Here is a 12,130-nt window from a genome sequence, read left to right as displayed (position 1 = left end):
TATATATATAATATATATATATATATATATATATATATATAATAATATATATATATAAAATATATATATATATATAGTTTTTAATAGATGGTACTGTTTACTATGTTATTTTGTTTGTTTGTATACTGGAGTATTGTAACAAAAATTATTTTTCTGATTCTGATATATATATATATCATGTATCATATATGTCATGTTGTAGTCTCCTGTCTCATTGCAATTTCTCCATTTTATTTCATTTATACCTTGCAGTTATTATTTATATCATGGTCACTTACTTTTGTAATATTATTTATATTATGGTCACTACTCTTGCAATAATATTTATTATTTGTACCATGGTCACTTTTCCTTTGCAATATTTCTTACACTATGGTAACTTTACATTACAATACTCTTTTTATATATCATGCCACTTTTATCCTCAGTACTTGTCTGTTTTGAAGGTTGACTGTTTTTCATGTTATTATGTAGGTTATAGATATTTCTGTCTGTTTAATTGTGTTTTTTGTTTTGGCCTTTTCTACTTTTTTTTTCTTCTAATTCTGTAGTGTATGCTACACTTTTCTCTGCTGCTGTAACAAGTACATTTCCCCGTGGTGGGATGAATAAAGTAGATTAGATTAGATTAGATTCAACTTTATTGTCATTACACACGTACAAGTACAGGGTAACGAAATGCATTTAGCACCTAACCAGAAGTGCAAACAAGCAGTAGAATATGAAGTGAGTATATGCAGAGTATTAATGTATATATATGTGATGTATGAATTTTTTTCTTCCTTTTGAAATAGCCTAGACATATAAATGGTAGGGTTATGATGTACAATCAGATATAAAGGCTGCATTTATCAACATAAAGTAGATTTATCAGAGAGTTCGGATGAGTTTAGTTGTTTACCACCTTCAGTTTTTCTTCCTTTTTTGAAATAGCCTTTTTCTTATTGTCCAATCTATGAATTTGGACTGAAGTGAGTATATGCAGAGTATTAATGTATATATATGTGATGTATGAATTGTTACAGTATATACAGTGTTGTTATGTACAAGTAGTGCAAAATTTACAAATGGTACAGATAGTGCAGTATAATCTAATCTAATACTCTTCTTATACACTAATGAAAACATATTAATTGTCTTACACACTGGACCTTTAACAGGACAAAACTTGATGTATGTTGCAAACTAGTGGTTGGACACGGACACTGCGTTTTGATTCGGGGGAATCTGAATGAAGAATCCGCACTCCTAACGTTACCGAGTACCGGGAGAGTTGGCGGTTCGTACACGGGGGAAGAAAAAAAGATAAGTAATTATTAGCTTGTTTAATTAGAGTTAAACGGATTAACAACACGGAGAGGGGGGTGGAGGACTAGTGAATCTTCGAACAAGTGACTACAAAAGGACAACAATACACAACAGACCGCAGCGCTCCAGACTGAGTGGAGCCAGCAACTTGTGAGACGTTCCAGAGCCGCAGCACGACCCCCGTAAGAATTCCAACTGCCATCAGGAATCAAAAAAACGTCCGTTAACGGCGGTTATCCCGGTAACGGTTTGAACTTTTTTACGTGTTATATTTGAGCTGATAAAGTGTCCGTGACTGTCAGGAGTGGGAAAAGTTCATTCACCGGGTTCAACGTTTTCTTTTTTTTCTTTGACGCGAGTTTTTTTTTTTTTTAAAGATTGCAATTAAATGTACTGCTTTTTATTTTTTTTTTAATGTAATATAAAACGCTTTATGTTATAGTGGTGTTATTTTTGCTTTATTCAAATACGCATCAGCGCCTAAAAGTGGGCACTAGTTTGTCAGAGAAGAGAGAGAGAGAGGAAAAAAAAAAAGAAGAAGCGGAGTGATATGCACTCCGCCTCACCACCAGTCTACTTGTGTCTAGGCTCTGGAGGACATGGCACGGGGGAGACGGAGGGAAGAGTCGGTGGAGAAAATCTTTAAGAAAAGTGCGAACTGACGCTTAAACGTTACGGGGAAAACACACGGCTATGGCTCGGGTGCGTTGTTAGAAGGTACGTGACTTATTTATTTGATTCACCTGCTTTTTTGTATTTAAAAAGAGTAAGAGAAGTGAACTCCGGTGAGCTAACATCAGGCTGGGCTGTGCGGGGCTTGTTGGGCAGAGAGGCTCGCCTCACACTCCGGAGGGCTGGGCTAACGCGGCTAACGTAGCTTAGCCACAGTTCAAAAAGTTTCTGGAATGGAGGAAGGGTGAAGTAACTTTGGCTGGAGGTGAAAAAAGATGGCGTGTTTGGTTAAAAAAAAAAGAAAAAAGGAAATAACTCTTTATCCGAGACAATAACAGCTGTTATGTTTTGACTCAACGGTTAAAAAAAAGCTAAACAAGTTAGCTCAGCTAGTTAGCAGATTCTCGAGGTTACTTTGCATTAGCTCCGCCGACACTTGAATGATGTATTATATTATGACTGTGTGTGTTTCAGTGGCACGGCTCCATTAGAGCTATTTTTACTGGCTGTTAGGGGGATTTGTGTAACGTTAGATGCGTCTTTCTGAATCCCCTTTTCCTCTCTCTTTCTCTGGGTGTGGAAGGAGGAGGAGGGGGGTGCTTTACGTTACTACTCACCGAGTCCTTCTTCCATATTGTCTGTCTGTGCCCTGGACTTCATGCCTGTCAAGCGGTTTACACATACTTAACACACTTTTTTTTTTTAAAAAAACAAAGTGAGTTTTGGTCATTACAACAGCTTCTTCTTCTTCTTCTTCTCCCCAAGGCGATGAGTTTAGTTGTTTACCACCTCCAGTTTGTGTAGAGATGTTTGGGCTTACAGAGGAGTATGAGCAGTTTTCTTTTTGACATAAACATTAAAAATATCTGTTTTTCTTCCTTTTGAAACACCCTAGACATATAAATGGTGAGGTTATGATGTACAATCAGTTATAAAGGCTGCATTTATCAACATAAAGTAGATTTATCAGGGAGTTCGGATGAGTTTAGTTGTTTACCACCTCCAGTTTGTGTAGAGATGTTTGGGCTTACAGAGGAGTATGAGCAGTTTTCTTTTTGACATAAACATTAAAAATATCAGTTTTTCTTCCTTTTTTTGTTTTAAATAGCCTGTTTTCTTATTGTACACTATGAATTTATGTTATTAAGGCTGCAAATCTATCAGATTTCACATGAGTTTAGTTTCTTGGATATAAAAAGCAAGACTGTGATTGTCCAATCTATGAATTTGGACTATTATTAAGGCTGTACATTTATCACAGATTTCAGGTGAGTTTTGTTGTTTACCACCTCCAGTTTACTCGGCTTCAGATGAATATTCTTATTCAATGACTTTCTTTTTGGTAATATTTGTGCCATAAACATTTAAAAAATATGTATTTTTCTTCCTTTTGAAATACCCTAGACATATAAATGGTAAGGTTATGATGTACAATCAGTTATGAAGGCTCCATTTATCAACATAAAGTAGATTTATCAGAGAGTTCGGATGAGTTTAGTTGTTTACCACCTTCAGTTTTTCTTCCTTTTTTGAAATAGCCTTTTTCTTATTGTCCAATCTATGAATTTGGACTGTTATTATTAAGGCTGCAAATTTATCACAGATTTCAGGTGAATTTTGTTGTTTACCACCTTGAGTTTACTCGGCTTCAGATGAGTATTCTTATTCAGTGACTTCTAGTTTGGTGTTTTCTTTTTGGTAATATTTGTGCCATAAACATTAAAAATATATATTCCTCTTCCTTTTGAAATAGCCTAGACATAAATAGTAAGGTGGTGATGTACAATCTGTGAATTCGGACAATTATTAAGGCTGCATTTATCAACATAAAGAAGATTGATCAGAGTTCGGATGAGTTTAGTTGTTTACCACCCCCATTCGCCTCAGTATGAATTTTCAAAACAGTCTCCTGGTATGTTCTTTTCTTTTGGACATATCTCGTGCCATAAGCATTAAACATGTTTTTTTCCCTTCTTCTTTTGAAATATAGATAATAGATAATAGCCTCTTTTCTTAGATATACATAGCATTGTTGCGATTGTACAATCTGTGACTTTGGACAGTTATTAGAGCTGCTTTAAAACATGTGGGTCATACTGTGTTGTAGTACATTTAGATCACTGTATCCTCAGGATGTAAGAAGTGAGTTTTCTCCACAATCCGTGTTCACAGCTCCAGTTAAAATGTGACTGTGAACTGTGTGTTTGGTCGAGACTGATTTGATTTTTCCAGCCTTTGATGGTGAAAACACAAAGAGCTGTTGGTGTGAACTGTTATCAATTTGTAAGAGGGATCAGCTTTAGTTGAAGGGTTACTCAGTCACATGCAAATCAGCCTTTGCAGTTCTTTTTGGGCCAAGTTTATATCTACATGTTAGTTTCTACTTGTTTCAGGAAGATCAGACACGTCCTTATGTTGAAATCTGTCACCCGTCATGGCTCACCCCACACTCTACAATGAGCCCGATGAATCACCGCTGATCCGGTCTAAAAAAGAGGCCTCGCTGCATCAGATCTCTGACTGATCGGGGTGTGTGGAAACAGCTGCATGTGTATGGCGGAGAAATTCTGGAGAACATTTACAGGCTGATGATTTTTGTGTATGCCTGCATGTTGGACTTTAGGAGGTTTCCCTCCGCTTTCATGTCCGTGCAGAACAATGAGTAGTGGAAGTGTGTGCTGTGCTGTTGGACAGCTGTGCGCTGGAAGGGAGGGATCGGGGCAGAGATGGGATGAGGGAGGAAACAGCTCTTTGTGGTCACATCCTTTTTGACTAAGGCCGGTCTCACAAGCCCCCAAACAGCTGCTGCTGCTGCAGGCTACATGTGTCTGACTGTCTGCATGAAGTGTTATGTATCACTGCATGGTTTATTTCATATAGGAAGACGCGCTGACACACTCGGTCTCTCTACATTAGTAGGTGGAAACAGTTGTTAGTGGGTTCACACAAATCATTGGCGACATTATGATCCTACATTAATTTTTAAGGCGGTAATTCAGTATTACATTTTCTGTGGCTCGATTGTGCAATACAAAAATGACGTTCTATCATAAATACAATATCAAAGTATTAAATCAGAGCTTCTTAAAGTATTATTTATACATTTTATCTAAACGTACAGTAGTTATTTTATTTTTCTGTCTGTGCTTTTTCCTTGTGCCGCTGCACATGCTCAAACAAAGGAAGGGAGCCGACACATTAAGCTTTGAACACACATTTTAAAATAACCATCATACCCAACTCTGCTGACCGAATCTATGGATTCATTATGGCATTATAAAGAGATTTTTTACTCATTACTTCACTTTAATTCACTTTCTGCATACTACTGTTATCATTTTAGATGCTGCCTGGTCGTCCCACTGGCCTACTTTACATGCTGATGGAGCCGTTTGTTTGTTTTTTTTATATGCATTACTGTCTGTGAGTTGTACACAGAGCGCCTATCAGATAATTGCGTCAAACTTCAGCTAGACAGAGTCACTTTATGGAAATGATGTGTCAGATTAAAAAAAAAAAAGGTGACAAAAGGCTTTTTGATCATCTTGCTGAGTGAGGCTTGATTCATTCATAGTGATATTATTCACAGGTGTTGATCTTTACGTGGCTTTGCTCTCTTTTCTCTGTTGGCAGAACGCTGGTGGAGCTGAGCGTTGACTGTAAAGCTGTTGGACAAGTCGATGCTGGAAGTTGAGAAGTAGTCACATCCTTTTTTTTTTTTTTTCTTAGCCTGTCAACTCGCACCGGTGGGACCTGCTGCAGCGTGTCAGTTCGACAGAGGTCCTGATCCCAGCTCCTGCAGCCTACACCCACCCACCCCTTCATCAGTGGTGGTGACCCAAGTCCGGACAGCTTGCTGCAGGGCCCTTCCTGAGCAGCAGCAGCTGCGTCCTGCTTGCTGACTCCCCTTCCCTGCTTCCTGTCCTTGGTCAGACAAGGCTAAAGCCTCCTCTCCCCACCCCTTTTCAGTCCTAGCCTCTCACACACACTCACATTCACACACTCAAGTGGTTTCTCCTGTTGACCACCCATTCACACACCGTCTTAGGGTACTAACGCTCGTTGGAGATCATTGCCTGGGGGCTTGTAGATCCTCATAGCCCCTCTGGAGTGACCTGCCATCATCATAGAAGTCCTCCCTTTTTTTTTTCACCCCACATTACAACTACCAGCATGACCTCCATGTCCAGCCTCTTCTCTTTCACAAGCCCGGCGGTCAAGCGCCTGCTCGGCTGGAAGCAGGGAGACGAGGAGGAGAAATGGGCGGAAAAGGCGGTGGATGCGCTGGTGAAAAAGCTGAAGAAGAAGAAAGGCGCCATGGAGGACTTGGAGAAAGCGCTGAGCTGCCCTGGACAGCCCAGCAAGTGTGTTACGATTCCAAGATCACTGGACGGCCGGCTACAGGTTTCCCACAGGAAAGGTCTGCCTCACGTAATCTACTGCAGAGTGTGGCGCTGGCCAGACCTCCAGTCCCATCATGAGCTCAAGCCCCTGGAGGTGTGCGAGTACCCATTTGGCTCCAAACAGAAGGAGGTCTGCATCAACCCATATCACTACAAGCGAGTAGAGAGTCCTGGTAGGTACTCAGGAAAAGAGTCAAAGAGACTCTTGACTTGTGGTTATTTTCTTCTCATACGGGAAGGTTAACGTGTGACACACACTCTTAAATAACTAAACAAGTGATATTTAAGGTAAAATCTCCAGATTTTTAACAGCTAGATCAGTGTGCATGTCAGTATTTATTCACACTCTTCTGTTTGTCGCACATCACTCCATCTTTGCATTCAAACTGTTTGTGTTTCTGTTGTTGGACAAATTACACTGATATTAAAGCGTTCGATATCCGTATAGAAACTAAATGAACTGTTAGACTAATGTGTGGTCGGCTAATCTTAACCCACCTCCATCTTCTCTTGGGTGTTCATTTCAGACCTGAATCTTACATTAGATTTATTTATTTTTTTTGTTCTTCACGAGTACTCAATAATAATTTCAATTATTTGGATTTAGAAATGACTTAAAATCTCGCCCCTGGTTTGCATCTGTACACGTTCCTTAGCTCGAGGTCTGTGCAAACCGTGGAGCTGGTAAACAAATCCACAAAGGTCAGGAGGCTGTCATCACACGGGGCTGCTCCACCCACTCCCTCCATTTCACAGAAAATCAATATCACTAGCTCTTTTGGAGTCTTATTAGATTATATGCCTCAGGCACTCCAGATGGGGTGTGGCATCAGAGAGTGCCTTACTAAATGCATAAACCACTCAGACTAAACTCCCAGCACTTTCTCATCACTACCTCCTCTGTCCGTCCGTCTGTCCGTCTCTCACACACACACACACACACAAATGACCCTGTGAGGACAGCCTCTCTGACACTCGGCCGGTTTAGGATTGCCAGCTGTGTATCGACCGGTTCAAGGATATAGATCACATGCACACGTGGTCGCGGCATATAATTTAAAGCAAAGCTCGCCGGGCCTTGGAGCCGTGACGTTTACAGTGAAGTAGGAGGATGAAAATCAAGGCTGGAGAAACACACTCCCTCCTTTCTGACAAAGTCAAACATGGAAATAACCACAGATGACCTCTGTGGTTCTATCTTCACCAAGGTCGAAAGGATTGTTGGTGTTGTTGTATTTTATGTTGAACTGTTTCCAAACACAAGTTGAAGATATATAACCTATCGGCTGTGTATTGATTACATTTGAAAGAAAGTAGGAATATATCATACGTACATAATCTGAAAATGACGTCTCTGCTATCATATTGTTGTCAAGAACGTCATTTGTTTAGAGAAATGCTAGAAAAATAATTAATTCATATCGACAGACGTACAATGATTTGTCTCGGAAACATTAACCACCAGTAGATCAACAGGAAATTGACCTATTTGATAATTGTTTAAGTATTTAAGTTGTTATTGTATAATAATGTGCAGTTTTGTTTAACTTTCTTCTGACTGTGTCCTCCTTCGTCCCACCATCCAGTGCTCCCTCCTGTCCTGGTACCGCGGCACAGTGAGTTCAACCCTCAGCACAGCTTGCTGGTACAGTTCCGCAACCTCACCCACAACGAGCCGCACATGCCCCTGAACGCCACCTTTCCAGAGTCCTTCCAGCAGCCGCACAGCGGAGGTGGCACCAATGGCGGCGGCGGCGGAGGAGGGGGCAGCAGCGGTTCTTTCCCCATCTCGCCCAACTCGCCGTATCCTCCTTCTCCAGCCAGCAGTGGTACTTATCCAAACTCTCCTGCCAGCTCGGGGCCCTCCAGTCCATTCCAGCTCCCAGGTACGACAAACAAACTTGTGTTCGCTGGCCCTGGGCGCGATGCCAAACTATTGTGTTGTTGTGGATTGTCGCTGTCATGTAGCCAACAGCAGGCTAGCTGTCAATAAACAGTATTCTCTGGTGATTTTTGTTTTTTAAGTTGCGTAATGGAAAGAAAAATGTAGTCAGTGTTTTTCAGGTAAATCCAGTTTAATATCATTTACAAAACACAAAATCTAGGGACTTGACTTGGCTTCGTGTTAATTCCTACAGATAGTTTAAACCCACTACGCTCTAACCAGGTCAAGTTATTATATTCAGCCAAATCAAGCTACACCCCCAAATGAGAACAAAGGAAATGCCAGCTAAGCCGTGTCCACCAGAGCCAGAGCTGCTGGCTGCTGTCGTGGCAATAACTCTGTGAACCAGGCAGCCTTTCAGTCTCATTGTTACTGACTAGAGACAGAACAGATACACCCAACACCAAGAAATATCACTCAGCTGGCACATTGTTTTCTGTCCTGTGTCAGAGAAATAACTGTGACTGTTTGGGTGTTTGAGTGCACATGCTGCTGCTGCTGACTGCTCCATGCCCAGATCTGCTGGACATAATAGACAGCACACATCCGGTGGCTGCAGGCAGTCAGGCAGAAAAAAAAGTTCACAATGGCAATTTAGGATTTGAGTTTATTTGTGCTGAACAGCCCTGGTCAACGACGCCGATACTCACGAGCATCATCAGTGGAGGTTTTCTGCATTGTTTTTTTTTTTTTGTGTGTGCCTCAGCACGAGCTCGGAAAGCTCATGTTGCATCTCTGTCGGGAATGGGTTAGCATGTGGCTTAGCAAGTGAGGGATATGTGAAATCTGACACCATTTCCGGGGTACAGATCCTGTGATGATTGTTGAAGTCCAGGGAGACGTGAGTGTGTGTGTGTATGAGTGTGTTTTTGTGTGTGACTATTTGCCAGCAGCAACAACTGGTCTCATCCTCACTAACTGCTCTCTAAATGTCTCAGCTGACACCCCACCCCCAGCCTACATGCCTCCTGATGAGCAGCTGGGCCAGGAGAGCCAGTCCATGGAAACAAGCAGCAGCCTGGTGCCGCCGAACATGGCCAGAGGAGGTGAGGAGTTACACACAGTTACACGGAGACACACCAACCAAGCAAGTCCAGTCTGAAGGTCTAAGATGCTGCGCGGCAGTTTACAGTCTGCCTCCACACATTTGTTCATGCAACTGAACGTCATTAACCGTTGATGATGCATAGATGATGATGATGATGATGATTTATATAAAATATTTGCCAAGCCTGATCCAATATTTGTTGTATTTTTACCTACATTAAGACTGCAAAAGGTCAAACTATACAAACTGCAAATCTTGTGCAGTGTTTACACAGTTTAGGGATTTAGTAATCTAATAATATAATTAATAAATCTGAATCATCGTCAGAACTTCTTGGGCGTTCGTTCCTCTTCTGCTCTGATTTATATTTCCAAAGTCCATCTATCCAATCAAATATAACGAGCTGTAACTCGTGATGCGACGGCGTGCTTATCAAAAGACAACTGTTGATTTCTGTGGGGGGTAAAAATGACCCATTTGGCAGTTCTACATAAAATCCCATATCCATGATTCACTCTGATTTTAATAAATCCATTTTATGGAAAGTCATGAACTGAGTGATGTAGGTGTTTTATTTTGAAAGAGTCTCAGTGTTGATGTAATATAATGTGTGGTTTTATTTTTTTTGTTAATACATCTTTAATCAGTTTGTCTTGCCTTCTGGAATCATAGGTTTATGACTCACCGGTTTTTATTGTGCAATTTCCCAGATGTGCAGCCAGTGGAGTACGAGGAGCCGAGTCACTGGTGCTCTATCGTCTACTATGAGCTCAACAATCGCGTAGGTGAGGCTTACCACGCCTCGTCAACCAGCGTGCTGGTGGACGGCTTCACCGACCCCTCAAACAACAAGAACCGCTTCTGCCTTGGACTGCTGTCCAACGTCAACCGCAACTCGACAATCGAGAACACCCGCAGACACATCGGCAAAGGTACGACTAGCCGTCACACAGCGAGGTGTACGTTTCTGTTCTCACGTCCAGACCCGTCACCATCAGTCTGTCTGTCTCTGTTAACCAGGAGTGCACCTGTACTATGTGGGAGGGGAGGTGTACGCCGAGTGCCTCAGCGACACCAGCATTTTTGTCCAGAGCCGTAACTGTAATTACCACCACGGCTTCCACCCCACCACTGTCTGCAAGATCCCCAGTGGATGTAGCCTCAAGATCTTCAACAACCAGGAGTTTGCTCAGCTTCTGGCCCAGTCAGTCAACCACGGCTTCGAGGCCGTCTATGAGCTCACTAAGATGTGTACCATTCGGATGAGCTTCGTCAAGGTGAGGCCTTCACAAACAGGGTGCAGTCACACATCTCTCAGACTCTCTTTTTTTGTTAACACAAGCATCATTGTTTCATCTGTTCTCCTCCTCACAGGGCTGGGGAGCCGAGTACCACCGACAGGACGTCACCAGCACCCCCTGCTGGATCGAGGTGCATCTGCACGGGCCACTCCAGTGGCTGGACAAGGTGCTAACACAGATGGGTTCACCTCTCAACCCAATCTCCTCTGTGTCCTAATGATGGACTTGTGGGAGCTTGGGAGATCCTTTCTACTTCTTTTTTTGTTTTTTTTACATTTTACCTTTCTCCCCTCAGTGATTTATAATTTAAGGTGGTCTTAATGGCTGAACTGTTTACACTTAACTTTGGGAAGGGACGTTGAACTCTGGCTGGAAATTCAGCAACAACAGCAGCAGCAGCAGCCAGAATTGTTGAAACAGAGTAACATTACAAGCAAATACCTGGAGAGAGAAAGAGAGGAACGAGGAATGCCCAAGTGGCGTGGACACACTACCGCTTGACAATGCTACCACACCTGCAAGAATCGAGGGCTCCATTGTCAAGCTTGTGTCTGTCAAATGTTAATTTTTTTTTTTTGCATCAAGTTTTATTGTTTTCTCAAATGGTTTTTATTTCTCTGTATGTAGTTTTTAATGAAGCAGAACAGTCTCACTACTCTGCCTTATGTCCAAAAGACGAATTGAAATTTTACTGAACACTTTTCTTACATTTGTCGTCTCAAAGTCAGATATTTACAACAAGATATAGACACGATCATGTTTACCATTAGGCTCTGATATAAGAAATGCTTTCTTTTTTTTTTTATAGTCTCTACTGCTAGAAATGAACACTGAGCTACTGCCTTTGCGAGAAGGTTACGTATGCCAACCTGATAGTTTTTGATATGGGAGATCAATCACTGAACAAGAATAACATACCATAAGCTAACAACATTGTGAATGTTACATCTATTGCAATAGAGGTAGTCATTTATGATATAATCAGACAATGGACATCATTATTGATTCTTGTTTGTACTCTCAAGTTCAAGTAAGAGTGACTGTATTTTCCATACTCACTGTATTAACAATATTGTGCACTCATGGATTTTGTGGAGGCGTATTAAATTTTTGGCGTGGGTACCAAGGCATTATGTTAGGTAATTGACTTCATTAGCTCAATGAAATAAACAGGTTATTCGGTAACAATGATCGTTCATGTCGTCTGCGTCTGTTGTGATATACATCGAGCTGTTAATGACAAACTCATGATGAATTTAGTTTGAATAGCTGCAGTTGGATGTTAATTTCTTGAAGGGGCTCTCATGGAGCGTCGTGCAGGAGGTGGAGAGGAGTTGTTCATGATGGATGTCAGCTTTGCGAACTCCCCCGCTTTCTCTACAGGGCAGACCAGGACAGTGCGGTCCTCTTGACCAGCTTGTTGAGTCTTTTCCTGTCTCTCCCTCCCCAGCAG

General features: G+C 41.6%; 1 protein-coding gene across 3 annotated transcripts; it reads left to right on the top strand.

Annotated features, from left to right (window-relative positions):
* Positions 1-1,232: 1,232 nt before the first annotated feature.
* smad5 (SMAD family member 5) lies at positions 1,233-11,868 on the top strand. 3 transcript variants are annotated; one of them, XM_027281446.1, is made up of 8 exons: positions 1,233-1,490; positions 1,896-2,025; positions 5,614-6,556; positions 7,970-8,269; positions 9,267-9,374; positions 10,087-10,308; positions 10,397-10,653; positions 10,751-11,868. In XM_027281446.1, exons 3-8 carry the CDS (start codon positions 6,154-6,156, stop codon positions 10,892-10,894), a joined length of 1,434 nt encoding a protein of 477 aa, XP_027137247.1. In that variant the 5' UTR covers positions 1,233-1,490; positions 1,896-2,025; positions 5,614-6,153; the 3' UTR covers positions 10,895-11,868. The 3 variants fall into 3 exon arrangements, with proteins under 3 accessions (XP_027137247.1, XP_027137251.1, XP_027137242.1); XM_027281450.1 differs by lacking the exon at positions 1,233-1,490 and having other exon boundaries at positions 1,828-2,025; positions 5,710-6,556; XM_027281441.1 differs by lacking the exon at positions 1,233-1,490 and having other exon boundaries at positions 1,828-2,025.
* Positions 11,869-12,130: the final 262 nt, after the last annotated feature.

The sequence above is a fragment of the Larimichthys crocea genome, chromosome I, assembly GCF_000972845.2.
Source record: "Larimichthys crocea isolate SSNF chromosome I, L_crocea_2.0, whole genome shotgun sequence".
Lineage (NCBI taxonomy): Eukaryota > Metazoa > Chordata > Actinopteri > Sciaenidae > Larimichthys > Larimichthys crocea.
Note: the sequence above shows the minus strand (reverse complement) of the source record. Positions and strands in the feature narration are given on the sequence as shown.